This window comes from Leopardus geoffroyi, chromosome B4 (genome assembly GCF_018350155.1).
Source record: "Leopardus geoffroyi isolate Oge1 chromosome B4, O.geoffroyi_Oge1_pat1.0, whole genome shotgun sequence".
NCBI classification, from domain to species: domain Eukaryota; kingdom Metazoa; phylum Chordata; class Mammalia; order Carnivora; family Felidae; genus Leopardus; species Leopardus geoffroyi.
The window spans coordinates 41,327,751-41,342,113 of record NC_059341.1 but is presented as its reverse complement, the minus strand read 5'-3'; the positions used below and the strand labels follow the sequence as shown (position 1 = coordinate 41,342,113).

Below are 14,363 nucleotides of genomic sequence, written 5' to 3'. Positions count from 1 at the left end.
CCTACTCTTTGCAGTACATTCCACTGTCTCTCCCCTTCCTCAGGCTTCCCACCTTCTCATGGCTCTGTCACATCCACCCTCCCTGGGTTCCTTACTCCTCCTTCCCTCCTCATGCAGGCCACCTCTCTTGATGACTTCTCTCCCCCTGAATCTGCTGTATCATCTCTGCTCCCTCTTCCCGCTACTTCCTCCCTGCTCCTAACCCACTCACCCTCCAGCACACCTTCCCCCTCCCCCTCCCCTTGCCTCAGATTCCGGTGCAGAACACCACGCGGCTGTGTCAGTGCAGAGAACTGGACTCGTTCAGGGTTCCAGTTGTGCTGAGCCCTGAGATACGTCTCATCGAGGCTTCAGAAAGGAGTAGCAAGTTGGTGGAACACCCAGGCAGGATGGCCGTGACTCCCCTCCCCCAGCCAGGAGGTACCCAACATCTCCAAGGCAGCACTCTTGATTGCCTGCCAACTAAGCTGAAGAGGGGACCTCCCCCTGGTTCTCCTCAAAGTTGGCCTCCTCTGTTGGATGGTCCCTCCACAGGGTGAGAGTAGGTGGGAGTAGACACACAATCATTGGTCTTGAAATAAAACAAATTCAGGAGAATCACAGCCAAGGTAAGGGGTACCAAAGGGGCAGAGAGGCTTCTCTCTCAGCCCTGAACGATCTTGAGGAAAATTCCTACTGGGTTGCCACCTGGGGTCCCATGGAGGAAATGGGGAGGGGGGGTGTTTAATCTCACAACATGGACTTTCTTCTTCACTCTTAGGAGACCCTGAGACAGAGGGAGGCTGGGTGGTCACCGTGCCATATCCTTTCCAGAGGAGATAGCACTGAAAAGTGCAGTTTCTCACACAGGCCTTGGGGAACACAAAGGCTCTCAGAACTTCAGAATCGAACCAACCTAGGCGGTACTAATTTCAGCTCTGTCACTTCTTGACAATGTGACTTTAGCAAGACACTTAAACTCTCTGAACCTCTGTTTTCTCCTCTGTGAAATGGGGATCATAGTATCTACTTGTTGGGTTGTTGAGAGATCCATGAGATCACCTTTGAAGGGCACCTGAGAGAAATCCCATAAGGGGGAGCTCTCTTTTCAACAGGAGTGTGGGGAGGAGATGCTATTGGTAAAGTCTGTTTGTGATGCCCAAGGGGAGTGTTTTTGGAAGGCAGCAAGGGCTCCAAGGTGAATCCTCACCCAGACAGAGCTCTGCCAGCAATCAGAACTAGGGCCAGGGGATGGGTGGGCAAGGCAGGCTGGGCAAGTTTCCATGGTGCTAGGTCAAGTAGACAGTTTCCAGGGGCAGTGACTGGCCTGTTGCCCTCTGGGGGCACTCTCTCCCCACTAGGCCTAATAATGTCCATCCCACAGACAGAGGAGTCTCAGGTAGAAAAGTGCCTGAAAGGGAGAGGAGAGGGGGCATGGGATGAAGAACCAAGCAAAGGAGAAAGGGCAAGAGAGGAGGCTGGAGGGGAAGTAAGGGCCCAGGCAGGCACAGGGTGGGGCCCGGAGAGGGGCCTAGGGCAGGAGGGCGGGAGAGAGCCCGGGAGGCAAAGCGCCGAGGAGGGAGGAGGGAGGGACAGGGAGGGAGACCAGCGGCGCTGACACAGCCTCGATGTGTGGAACGGGCTGGGGTTTGGCCCACAGGTCAGGCGTCTGGCAGTATTATGGGATGGAGAGGCCTTAGGAGACAGGGAGAGTATTATGGGCTGGAACAGCCTTAGGAGACTGGGGAATATTATGGGCTGGTGAGGCCCGGATCCAACTGGAGGCGGGAGGAAGGGGTGCGGGGCGGGAAGGGGGGGTGGTGGTGGAAGGGAATATTATGGGCTGGAGGCCTCCTGCGACCAGAGGCAAGAGTATTATGGGCTGGCAAGGCCTTCGGTGGCCAGAGGGGGGAGCAGCGGGGGATGGCACCGGCTGCATGTGACTGAGGGGGGGGCCAAGTTGGGGGGGTGGCGAGTGGGGGTGGGGGAGCATATTATGGGATAGCTCTTTGTACCTACTGCGGGGACTGCTTCTCCAGAAGATATTATGGGATGTCGTGTGTGGGAGGGGGAGTGGGGCTGGGGGGATTATTATGGGATGGTGGTGCAGAATGGGGAGGGCCTGAGGAGCTCTTCTCCAGCCCCCCCACCCCTTACTCTCTTTCCATCCACTCTAAGGTCTGCCTTCTCTCTCAAACGGTCCAAGGGGAACACCTGAAATGCACCCCCCCTACACACGCACACACTTTGAGCACCTCAACCCATCCTAGGCATCTCCCCTGACTAGCAGACACCTCCAGGGTGCTCAGGGGGAAAGGCAGCCCCTGGAGAATGGGGAGCAAGCCCCAAAGCAGGGCTGTGGTGGCCAGTGGACCACACCTCCCACCTGCACGGTGTCCCCTTGGCTTCCTATCCCCTTGGGCCACTCTCCTCCCTCTTCTTCCTCCACAAAGTGGGGGCCCTTGATCCTCTTCCCCTCCCCCCTCCCCTCCATTTCCTCTCCAGCTCCCTCCACAGCCGTAACCAGTAAAACAGGCGGCCAGCTATTATGGGATGGCTGCTCCCGGCAGCTCTGCAGGGAGGGGGCGGTCACCGCGGAATGTCTCTTGTGGGTGGCTATTATGGGATGGCCGCCTCTCTTTTTTGGGGGGGGTGGGGGCTAGCAAGGAGAAGGATTATTATGGGATGTGCCCTGCACAGCTGGGTGGGGCTGTCCTGGGTAGGTGAAGCTCTGGGGAGGGGTGGGGGGTGGGGAAGGAAAGGAAGGAAGAGGGAGGGAAAGGAGCTCTGGAGGGTGGGGTGAGCCCTGGAGCCAGACCTGAGGCCTGGCAAGAGTAACTGGCTGGAGAGGTTCTTCTGTGACAGATGTTTGAAGGGGCCCCTGGGGCAGGCTGGAGCTGGTCAAATTTGAACCCTGGACACCTGGGTCCTTTTGCAGCTTGTGAGCTGCATGGTCGCTGAGTCCAGGGCCAGTAGAGCTGGGCTGGCAGTGAGAACGCCTGCGTTCTGGTGTTCTGGCTGTGTGGCACATCAGAGGGAGTGGTGCTCCTGGGTGAACACAGTACCCAAGTACTCTTCTCCCCCTTGGCCTTCCTGGATTTTGAGCCTTGGGACCATAGCTCGGGTAGCAGGGTTGGGCCAGGGGGGCTTTGCAACCTTGCAGTCATACCCAGGAAACAGAGGCTCTGTTGGTTTCTGAGGGGCAAATGCCTAGCCTGTCACTACAGCTCTCCCCCCTCACCCCCCCCAGCCCCCCAAGCCCTGCGCGACCTGCATCCTGTCTAGCCATCAGAATGCACTGTCACTGTGGCTTTTTTTTTTCCCTATGTTGTCTTTCCAAACTCCTTTTCTGATAAAGCAGGAGAACACTGGTCTCTTAGACCTCTTATGTGCAGAGTTTCTGGGGCTTACACAGAACGGAGATGCAGAGAGAGCATGTGCTGAAAACTCCATGGACAACCCACTCTGAGTGTTATTCTAGGTTCTTCTGTACCACGGGATGGAAACAGAACTCTAAGGTAACCGGCTAGAGAGGCTGTCCCCCTGGGTGCGTTAATCAGGAGATTATCCCACCCTTAGTCTCTGTGGGCCAATCATGCTAGTGGTTTATTTATAATTTATCTGGAAGGGTAGCATGGGGCCAGGGTAGGGAGTGGGGGAGCACAGAAGCATAAAGACCACAAAAGCAATACATAAACACACACATCCCAGCCTTCTCTGGAATTCAAGAAGAGAGAAAGGGATTCTAACATTCTTGTGGCGGTAGCAGGGAGAGGTGGGGAGTAAGATGACAAGGGGATAAGTGGGTAGAACTTGCAGGGATAGGGGCAGGGAGGGCTGTGGGGGACAAAAGCTATCAGTGTTTATATCACGCTCAAAGCTGTGACTACCCAGTTATAAAACTGTCTTCCTGGTTTACATTACGAATCATTGTAGTAATGTGGTATATATATGATGAAAAGTCTGTGGGGCAGATGGAGATATTACAGAAGGGAATTTGAGGCTGAGAGGCAGGCTGGATCCCCTAGAGAAAAGGGGAGAGAGGAGGGCACAGTAGATACTTGCAGCTCTGTATACAAAGGAGTTAAAAGAAGGTATACCCACATTATGGTATCTTAAAAGAGCTCCCTCCTCTCCCCTAAATGAGTACAAGGTTCATCTTTAGTACTCGGAACAATCATGGGGGAGGATTTGCACAAATGAATGGGGCCCAATCTTGGTGTCATGAGAATTGAATGAGGAAGACTGTGGCAGCTTTGCAGAATGGGGGTAAGGGTCTGCATACCACATGGGTGTGGCAAAAGGATTGTCCAGGGAGTTAAGTCAGGCAGGAGTTGGTGGAAAGATGTATCAGCATCACTTGTGCTCCGCTTAGAAACAAAGGGATGTTGACTTCCTAAAGCAAGCTCTTGTCTCTCCTGAATTTATTTGTCCTTGCCAGATCTCCAGCTCTGGGTTCCAGGAGGAGGGCAGAGTCCTCTGGCCAGGCCCTTTCTCTAGGAAAGTTGAGATTAGGAGGGCAACACAGAGACGGTGTGAGGTTGATCCTACTCACGTCTGATCAGGAAGGCCCCTCCTAGGAGGAAGTTCAAATTTCTCTTCAACCTGTCCCACTGCCACAGGTCTTGGATTTGTGTGAAAAAGGCATATGAAAGCAAAGACAGACATGCTCTCAGGCTTGGGGGTTCAGAGCAGCCAGACACTCATTTTCACTTGGATCCTGGTTCTCTGGGGATCAGAAAGAGGGCAAAGTGACAGGTTTATGGGTTCAGGTTCTCTGAGAGCTAAAGGGTTTTAAGATTGGGCTCTTGGACTTTCTAGGGCTGGGTCCCCAAGGTACCAGCAGGCCCAATTAGGGAAGGGGAGGGTATATGTTGAAAGGCTACCTTGTGACAAAATTGAATGAAGAAGGCATCCTGGAATGCTGACTTGTACATGAGAGGAGGGAAGATGGTGAATATTACACATCAAAGGGATTTTTTTTTTTGGATGGAGAATGAGGCTGCAACAAGATGAGGTCATGATCTCATGGTTCATGAGTTCCAGCCTTGCGTCCAGCTCCGTGCTGAGTGTGGAGCCTGCTTGGGATTCTGTCTCCCTCTCTCTCTGCCCTTCCCCTGCTTGCTCTCTGTATCTTTCTCAAAATAAATAAAAATAAACTTAAAAAAAAAGGAGGGCAGATGATATTTTAGGATTTCAGTATTAGAAACACTGGATAGTTGAACATTGCTTTCCAATGAAAATCCCTTAGTTTGGTAGGGAACAGATGGGAGATATCTTGATTACCCATCTATATTGTAAATCCTTTTGGAATACCTTCCACCCTCTAGAAGGACTATTAAGAACCTCTACTGGGATCTGATCTCTTCTCTCTCTCTCTTTTTTTTTAGTTTATTTATTTATTTTGAGAGATACAGCAGGAGAGAGGCACACAGAGAGAATCCCAAGTAGGCTCTGCACTGCCAGCCCAGAGCCTGACTTGGGGCTTGAACTCACGAACCATGAAATCACTACCTGAGCCAAAATGAAGAGCTGGATGCTAAACTGACTAAGCCACCCTGGAATCTGATCTTTCCTGAGATCAGTTGGGATTTGTTTTATTCTCTGTAACAGGAAATGGGAAATAGCACTCAGTAGTTCTTCCTGGACACCGGATATTCTATCTTCTCTCATAGTTTGATGGATTATTTATACTTCTTGGAGGGAGGCATCTGGGGTCCTTGCATTCCCCATGGTGTCCAGCTTGGTGCCTTACTAGGTACACAGTTGTCGACGTCTGTTGGATGGACATGAGTAGTAGCAGTGAGTGAGTAGAGGGAAAGCAGGTCTAGACTCTTGGTATCTATATAGAAGGATCCTCATTTCACATTATGGTGGAATGTCCATCCATAGGAGTGACCCACGTGTGTTGATGAATGGACCACCTGACCTGGGGGAGGCAGGGTGAGGTGGGAGGAGGACTGCTGGAATGTTGAGAAATAGTCTAAAGACTCCTTTCTAAAATAGGAGTTTATAATTATTATGGGATGCTGTGGGTAAATTAAACTTTATCTAAATGGCTCATTTGGCCAGCATGGTATTTGATTGGTCTTACTCAAAACTAAGAGCTGGAGGTAAGTATCTGAAGAATAACTGGATTTTGGTTGGATTGCGTGGGACCCTGGGTTGACTCTCAGTTCCTGAGTGTCTGGAAATGGTGAGATGAGGAAAGGTAGGGTTTGTCCTAGACAGCAAGAGGCTTTATGCCAGGATACTGCTTTGGCCCAGAAAGGGATGAAGGTGTGTACAAGTTGGGGCGGGCACAGGGCAGTGTGGGTAGCCTGCTTCACCCTTGTGGCTCTGGTTGTTAGAATAGACTGACAGCCAGTGGAGGTGGGGGAGGTAGTGACTATGAATATTATGGGATGCCTGGCTGGAAAGGTATAGGGGTGGTGGCTGGAGATGAAGCATTATGGGATATGAGGCTGGGTTGTGCTAGGAGTATTATAGTATGTCTGGTGGACCACAGGCTCCTTGACATTATTATGGGATATCAGGGTGTGGGGTAGGGGAGTAAAATTACGGGATATCTTTCCAGTGTTAGAGGAAAGGAGATTAGATGACCATCTCTGTAGGGTGCTGATCATTATGGGATATGTCTTTGACAGGGAGAAGTGGTTATCATGAGCTGTGGAGTTAGAATGAAATGTGTGAAGGCTGAGGGTGCTGGTATGAGGATCTAGACCCTAGCCTGAGCTGCCCTCAGCCCCTGCAGGCTAGGGGGTTGGTTATTATGGGATGCCAGTATAGAAAGTAGGAAACTGATTATTACGGGATGTGTGTGGGAGGAGGCCGAAGTGTCCGTTGTTGTAATGTGGTGGGGGGGTGCGTTTCTGACTATTATGGGATATCAAACTGGGGGTGGATGAAGAGTGGTTATTATGGGATGTCTGTGGGGGATGGGGATGAATATTATGGGATGTGAGGCTGAAGTGCTGGGAGGGGTGCTTATTATGGGATGGCCATGAAAAGGAGAGGTGACGAATTATTATGGGATGTCAGCATTAGGGCCAAGAGTGAAGAAGTTGGCAAAGGGTGGCTATTATGGGATGTCTGAGGTGGGGAAAGGGTTAGTTGCAAAAGGTCTGCAATATTATGAGATGTCAACAGCCTTGGCATATAGGTGTATGGAGTGCGTGTGTGGGGGGGGTGGTGTGTGTGTGTGTGGGGGGGGGGGGGCTGTCCGTGTGTATTATGGGATGGCCAGGAGGTGGGTGGTTGCCCGGGTGACACGCGCGCGCGCGCTCGAAGGGGGCGTGGCCAGTGGTTGCCTGAGCGACGAGGGGGCGGGGGTTGCCCGGGAGACCTAAGGAGGAGGGTGGCGGTAGTGGAGGGGGGGTTAGAGTTGGTTGAGGTTATTATGGGCTGTCCGTGGGGGGGCGGGGCCTGTGCGGTGGGATTTCCCGGCCGGTGTTTCGGGCCCTTTAAGAGGCGACGCCGGAGCCGGAGCCATTTTCCCCCCTTCGGCCGCGGCGAGGAGGAGCCGGAGCGGGAGTGACACCGGGCCGGACCCAGCGCGACCTGCGGCGGCTCCGGGGTGAGGAGAGCGCGGGGTTCCCAAAGAGACGCCCCTCTCAGCCCGACCAGCCCCCAGGCTCATCCCTCTACCACCCCTTCCTCAGACGTCCGGGACTCGCGGACCGCCCCCTGCTTGGAGGAGCTGACCCTTCCTTTCCATGGCCTGCAGGGCGCCCTGCCCCCCCCCGCCTCCCCCGCCCTAAGCCGGCCGGAGTCTTGCTCCCCTCGACTCCCACCTCGGGCTTGGTCTCCCACAATGCCCGGCGCCCGCCCCCTCGCCCTTTGCTCACTTGCCCCCCGGGACACGTGGCCCGGCCCCCTGCCTGGTGGGCGCTCCCTCGGCCCCCACGTCCCTACCTCCAGCCCCCTGGAGCCCTGAGCCTCCACGCCCCCTCGGCCCCGCGGCTCCTCTGGAGAACCTGAGTTTGTCCCAGAGGACAGCCTTTGGAGAGCTGCCCTGTCTGGGGACTGGCCCCTCCCCAGGCGCAGGGAGGCGCCCCCCCACCCCCAAGTGACCTTGTGTCCCCGAGCGCCTCGCTGCCTGCCGCCTCCCCCGGCCCCCCCCTCGCCGCGGCCACTCGGACACCCCCTCCCCCCGTCACACCCTGCTCGGTCCAGCCCGGTTTCTCCCCTCCCCAAGCCTGCACCAGCCTGCCCTCGGGGGCGTCGCTCCCGCTCATCTGGGGGGGCTCCAGTTGGGGAGCCGGCTTCCGGGCTGCCCTCGAGGAGTGTGGAACTAAGTTCAGCCTGAGTGGTTCGGGTGCCCTGCTAGGGTGGCTGGGGTGGGGGGGCCGCTGGTGGTGGTGGGCGGAAAGAGCGGGTGGGTGTGGGGGAGGGGGACAGTGCGCGTCACTGACTGTTCTCTCTTTCTTCCCCCCCTCCCCCGCACAGTGACTCGGGCCAGTGTAGAGGGCCCCAGGCCGCAGGCAGGAGCAGCTGGGCCAATTCCCTGGCCGGGAGCGGAAGGGGATGGCGTCGGGCCTGGGCTCCCCGTCCCCCTGCTCGGCGGGCAGCGAGGAGGAGGATATGGATGCACTTTTGAACAACAGCCTGCCCCCACCCCACCCAGGTAACATCTTCCCCAAGGGCCCAGGGCAGGAAGGAGGCATTTGGGCCCTCCCTAGCGACTCTGGTGAGGCAGGGTTGAGTTTCTCTCCCTCTCTCTCTCTCTCTCTCTCTGTGCAGAGTCTGAGGTGGAGGGCATCCGAAGGGAGTGGTTCCCTTCTGCGGAGCTCTTGTGGGAGGGGGTGGAAGCCATGTGCCTCCTGGGCTCTGGGACCAAGATGCAAGCTTGCTGCACTGTCTGGTCTTCAGGAATGCTCTGCAGGTCCCCGTTGAGGGAGCTCTCTGGGCTGGCAGACCTTACCTTGTGTGGGTCCTTGGAGAAATGCAGGTGGCTGGGACTGCGGGGGGGCGGGGGGTGGGTGTTGAGGATTGCTTGCTGGAGACCAGCCGGGCATCTGTGTTAGCAGGATCTTGTGGTTGCTGCTGTGGAAAGGAGAGAGGGAGTGCTGGTTACTCTCTATCTGATTATTTTTAGCTTCTGATCAGTTACCGGTTTTCTGTGCTGTCTCAACTGTGTGAAGTTTGAATTGCGCTCCTCAGCTGGGTTGTAGAGCGCTTTTAGCCTGCAGATTGCTGGAATGTTTCGAGTGGGGAAATGATGGGGTCTAGGGGTAGGATGTCACAGCCTGAAGGTTATACTAGGGAGCACCCCCTTTCTCTGGCAAGTGGAAATAATCCAGACTTTTTTTTTCTTAGAGGCTTCTACCTCTGCGCAGGTAGCCTGGGGTTTGGGCTGGTGGCCTGAAATGTTTGTGTAGGTGTGTTGGGGGTTGTTCTGTCTGTGTTTGGGGGTGGCTCCTCGGACTGGCCAAACTCGTATGGTTATAACCATCCTGCCTGATTGGAGTAGCCCTTGTCTGTTCTCAAATGGTGATTGATGTCATGCATTTAAGTGGATGTCTCTCTCTCGCCTGTCTTTCCTTTTTCAGAGCCCTTGGCTAAGTCACCTATTTGTTTCCTTGACCTTTTTTTTTCCAGGTGTTTGTTTTTTTGTTTTTTTTTGACATGCCATTTCTTTATTCTCTCTGTTTATATTTACTTATTTTTTTTAAGTTCCAGAGCTTGCTGGTTCTGTTTTTGTTTCCCATCAAACCTTTTTCACTTCTGCCTTCTTCTTAGCTCCAGCAGCAAGTTGAGGTGGTCTGGGAAAGATGTTTCTACATTGGGCATTTTCTAAGTGGAAAGTCTTCATTTGAAACTGGGGTCTCTTTGGAGAGGGGCAGTCGTGTTACTGAGTCTTCAGCTGTTGGGATGAGAAACTTAGGCTTGAGTCTCATCATCCTTGTGTAGGGCAAGGTGGCAAATTTCTGTGCTGTTGCCCGACGTGGGGGTGGGGTGGTGGTATTAGTAACCTGATCTGATCCTTTCTGTGAGGGGCGAGAGAAGTAGACTAGTGCTATCTAGCCAATATTGGTTCCACATCTTGGCTTCCCATTGGGCCCTTGGTCTGGGGCTGCCCCCCCATGTTGATTGGGAGCTGTGCAGGCTCCCAGGGTGAACTCTGCCCCAAGCTGTAGCATGACCCAGTTTTTCCACTTGCCACACCCCATTCCTGCCCCTTTCCCAAATCTTCTTTTATGTCTCAGCCACTTTGCCGCTTGTCATATCAGCACATTATCTGCCTGAGAAGTTTGGGGGCCTTATGTGGATGGGTGTCCCCTTCACTTGCTTGGGTTTGTCCTTGTGCCCAGCTCCAGCTTTTATGGAGGGGAGGAGGACGAGGAACCGAAAGATGTAACTGATTAGTGAGGGGGACGACATGGGGATTGCTGGGGAGCAGCCTTAAGAAAATGGTTCTTTCTGGTAAGATCCAGGCTGGTGTTCCTTTCCCAAGGGAATGGGAGGGGCTTTCTTGTGCCTGGCCTGATCCTGGGCTGAGTGGGGGGAGGCTGATGGTGCTTTGTCAAGCTTAATGTCTCATGTTCCCTAGTATCTGCCTTGCTCAAGAAGGGCGGAGTCAGAAGCATATTAGGGCTAGTTCTGGGGGTCAGGAGCGAAGAGCATGTGTAGGATTGAAGGAAGCGTATTATTGTCCAGCACTGTCCAGGTGCTGCTCCTTTTTTCTTGGTGTAGACATCACTCCCATATGTTGGATAGGTGGCTCCTTCTAATCCGTGAGAGGTGGTTTAGGATCTATTGCTTGGACTCTTGGGGAAGGTAGGTGGTGAGGAGGAAACGGAGTTTCAGAGACTTCTGGTGGGTTCCCATTCCTCAATGTAAATCTTTTGGATATCAGAAATTTGAGGTTTTATGTTCTGACCGCAGCTCTACTGAGCCTTTGTTAAATCTTAGTACTGATGATTGAAACAATTATTATGATTGAGGGAGTAATCTCGTCCCTCTTGTAGTATTACCTTCATGTCTGTCTTGGGTTTCTTTGCGTAGGACATTAGAGTGGCCTCTTGAGAACTGTGTCATCCCAGAATAGGTGTTAGGAAAAGTGGCATGTGGACTTGGGGCCAGGTAGTAATTTGGGAAGTCTTTGTGAGGGTAGTCTTTCCCCGGCTACCTCTATCAACCCCACCCCCCTCCCCTGCTACTTCCTGTCTGTCCTATGTTGGCAGCTGGGTGCCCTGGGCTGGCTTCTGCGGTCAGGAGCCATTTTCCCTCTCTTCAGTGGGTGAGGCACTCCCTCCTTCTCTCCACTCCCTTCTCCACTCCCCCCCCTCCCAGGGCGGGGGTGGCTTAGGAAGAAGGAGAGAGAGGAGGGAGGAGGGAGCTGGTGTGAATGTGTGTTAGTTACAAAGGAAGCTGCCTCCTGGCCTTCTCCTCCCCCTCTGTGCCCCTTCCCACCTATCCCTGCCCAGGAGCTCTCAGTATTACCCCAGGCTTTGTGTGTGCTCCCAGCCAGGGGAGGAGGTGGAGCCAGATGGGAGGAGGATGGGGGGGGGGGGGGGCGGTGTGTGTGTGTGTGTGTGTGTGTGTGTGTGTGTGTGTGTGGAGGGGATGGTGACAGCTGGGCTGATTTGGGCCCCTGGGGAGAAGAGGCTACTGACCCAGGAGAAGCTGGGAGGAACAGTGGAGCTGGAGATGGGGAAAGGAAATTATGTTTGAGAGTGGGTGTGATATTGGGCTGGCAACTGAACCTGGGGCTTGGTGGGGGGTGGGGTGGGGTTGGTGGTTTTGAGCAGTGATGACCCAAAGTGGGGAGTGAAGGGTGTGGTTTATGGGACCCCTGAACTGATAACCATTCTGGGAATGTCTGTGAAGGTGTATTCTGTTGTTTCGGCCTTCTGGGTAGGACCTTTCATTCTCACTCCCTGGTTTATAGAATACTTGGTGGCCAGTTACAGGAGAGCTAGACCTATTTCTTTTATTTGGTTAACTCTCAGCAGCTTGATTCAGCTGCACTGGTGAACATATACAGGACTCCTATTAGGTATGAGGGAAAGGAGGCAGGGGTCTGGACAGCTGCCTGAGGTGGGCCTGCTCTGGCCTGGCAGGCTTATTTCGGGTATATACAGCTCTCTCTTTGTCTGTTTTTGTCCTGAGTATCAGCTTCCTTCTGTGGAGAGTATAGCAGTTCTCTTCAGTGGAATCTGGGACAAGAGGTGGGGGAATAAAGTCTAAAGCCTCTGGATTAGGCTCTAACCTTTTGCTATTGATCTATTCTCTACCTACCTTTCTCTGCCAACTATGTGTAGAAAATGAAGAGGACCCAGAAGAGGATTTGTCAGAAGCAGAGACTCCAAAGCTCAAGAAGAAGAAAAAGCCTAAGAAGCCTCGGGACCCTAAAATCCCTAAGAGCAAGCGCCAAAAAAAGGAGGTGAGTGGGTGACTGGATGTTTTGGGGAATAAGAGGAAGAACAGAGGAGCTCTGTGAAAGGTTGAGGCGCGGGGTGTGGGGGGGCGGTGGCGTGGCATTTGTTTCTTCTGGAGTGGTGGGCCAGGTCCTGGGGATGAGCCTCAGGGCTGTCCTGAGGTCAGCATGTGTGTAGCATGTGTGTGTCTGTCTCCCTCTCCCTCTCCCCCTTCCCTGCTCCAGCGTATGCTCTTATGCCGGCAGCTGGGGGACAGCTCTGGGGAGGGGCCGGAGTTTGTGGAGGAGGAGGAAGAGGTGGCTCTGCGCTCAGACAGTGAGGGCAGCGACTATACCCCTGGCAAGAAGAAGAAGAAGAAGCTTGGACCTAAGAAAGAAAAGAAGAGCAAATCCAAGAGGAAGGAAGAGGAGGAGGAGGATGACGATGATGATGATTCAAAGGTGCCTGGATCTCTGTCCTCTTCCCTGTGCTTGCTGTCAACTTCTGTCTTTTGTCTCCCAGATACTCCACTGCCCCTTAGAATGTTTTCTCTTCCTGTTTATAATGATTTTCTCTCCACTCTCCTCCCCTGGTCTTGCAATCTTTTGTTTCAACTCATTCCCTGAGCAGGGGTGGGCACTAGATGTCAGGTGTTTGACCTTGCTCTCTCTGCAGGAACCTAAATCGTCCGCTCAGCTCCTGGAAGACTGGGGCATGGAAGACATTGACCATGTGTTCTCAGAGGAGGATTATCGCACCCTCACCAACTACAAGGCCTTTAGCCAGTTTGTCCGGTAAGAAGAGGGTTTTGGGGCTAGGGGAGGAGAGTGCTTCTGTAATCTCTTTTCACTTCTCTTTCTCTCTCTCTTTTATTGTTAAACTTTTCCCTCTTTGCTGTTCTTGTCCATGTCTCCACAGACCCCTCATTGCTGCCAAAAACCCCAAGATTGCTGTCTCCAAGATGATGATGGTTTTGGGTGCAAAGTGGCGTGAGTTTAGCACCAACAACCCCTTCAAAGGCAGTTCTGGGGCATCAGTGGCAGCAGCAGCGGCAGCAGCAGTGGCTGTGGTGGAGAGCATGGTGACGGCCACTGAAGTTGCACCACCTCCTCCCCCTGTGGAGGTGCCTATCCGCAAGGCCAAGACCAAGGAGGGCAAAGGTGAAATGGGACCCAATGGGACTGATGTGGGCTTGGGATATGAGGACAGAGAAAACATGGAGATGTTCTTCTGTCAGCCTAAAGATAGAAGTGGGAGGGAGGAATGAATCTTGGATTTAGGAGGGACATTTGGGAAGCTGGACACGGGGAAACCAGCTCAGGTAGAGAACACTTTACTGCCTTCCCCTCTTTCTGCCCTTTGCTGTGCATTTGGATTGTATGATCTTACTTGCACTCTTCTGGTTTTAGGTCCCAATGCTCGGAGGAAGCCCAAGGGCAGCCCTCGTGTACCTGATGCCAAGAAGCCTAAACCCAAGAAAGTAGCTCCCCTGAAAATCAAGCTGGGAGGTTTTGGTTCTAAGCGTAAGAGATCCTCGGTGAGAGCCCAGCCTATCCCGTTGGTGAGGGTGCCGTATCTGATAGGATGTTACCTATGTCGGGATCTAGCCTTCACAGTAGGCATGTAAGCATGGGGAGAGTTGGCCCTAGAACAAGGTGACTAGGCTCCTTATATGATAGTCTTTGCTGGGATTCTAGCATCCCTAGTAAAAGAGGGATCCCTTCTCTAGCACTCCCCTTCCCTTGGCTTCGACCTCTAACCTTCTCCTTTTTTATTCTGTCAGAGTGAGGATGATGACTTAGATGTGGAATCTGACTTCGATGATGCCAGTATCAATAGCTATTCTGTTTCTGATGGTTCTACCAGCCGTAGTAGCCGCAGCCGCAAGAAACTCCGAACCACTAAAAAGAAGAAGAAAGGTGTGTTTCTTTTTTGTATCTGTGTGTGATGGGATGGGGTGGGGATGACTGGGGAAGAATCTCCCTAAGGAGATAGGAGTTGGTTTATTTTAGACGGGGTGGG

General features: G+C 53.4%; 1 protein-coding gene across 23 annotated transcripts in view; it reads left to right on the top strand.

The window, feature by feature from the left end:
* Positions 1 to 7,339: 7,339 nt before the first annotated feature.
* Positions 7,340 to 14,363, top strand: part of CHD4 (chromodomain helicase DNA binding protein 4) — a 31,164-nt gene continuing 24,140 nt past the window's right edge. For 4 of the 23 annotated variants that reach the window (XM_045463217.1, XM_045463216.1, XM_045463214.1 and 1 more), the window contains exons 1-8: positions 7,340 to 7,555; positions 8,428 to 8,605; positions 12,246 to 12,367; positions 12,608 to 12,802; positions 13,017 to 13,135; positions 13,260 to 13,501; positions 13,751 to 13,878; positions 14,125 to 14,260. In XM_045463217.1, the coding sequence (XP_045319173.1) occupies positions 8,506 to 8,605; positions 12,246 to 12,367; positions 12,608 to 12,802; positions 13,017 to 13,135; positions 13,260 to 13,501; positions 13,751 to 13,878; positions 14,125 to 14,260 (1,042 nt within the window). In that variant the 5' untranslated portion in view covers positions 7,340 to 7,555; positions 8,428 to 8,505. Of the gene's footprint in view, positions 7,556 to 7,931; positions 8,277 to 8,427; positions 8,606 to 12,245; positions 12,368 to 12,586; positions 12,803 to 13,016; positions 13,136 to 13,259; positions 13,502 to 13,750; positions 13,879 to 14,124; positions 14,261 to 14,363 lie in introns of those variants that run through there. The other 19 variants (XM_045463220.1, XM_045463218.1, XM_045463205.1 and 16 more) reach the window with 10 other exon arrangements.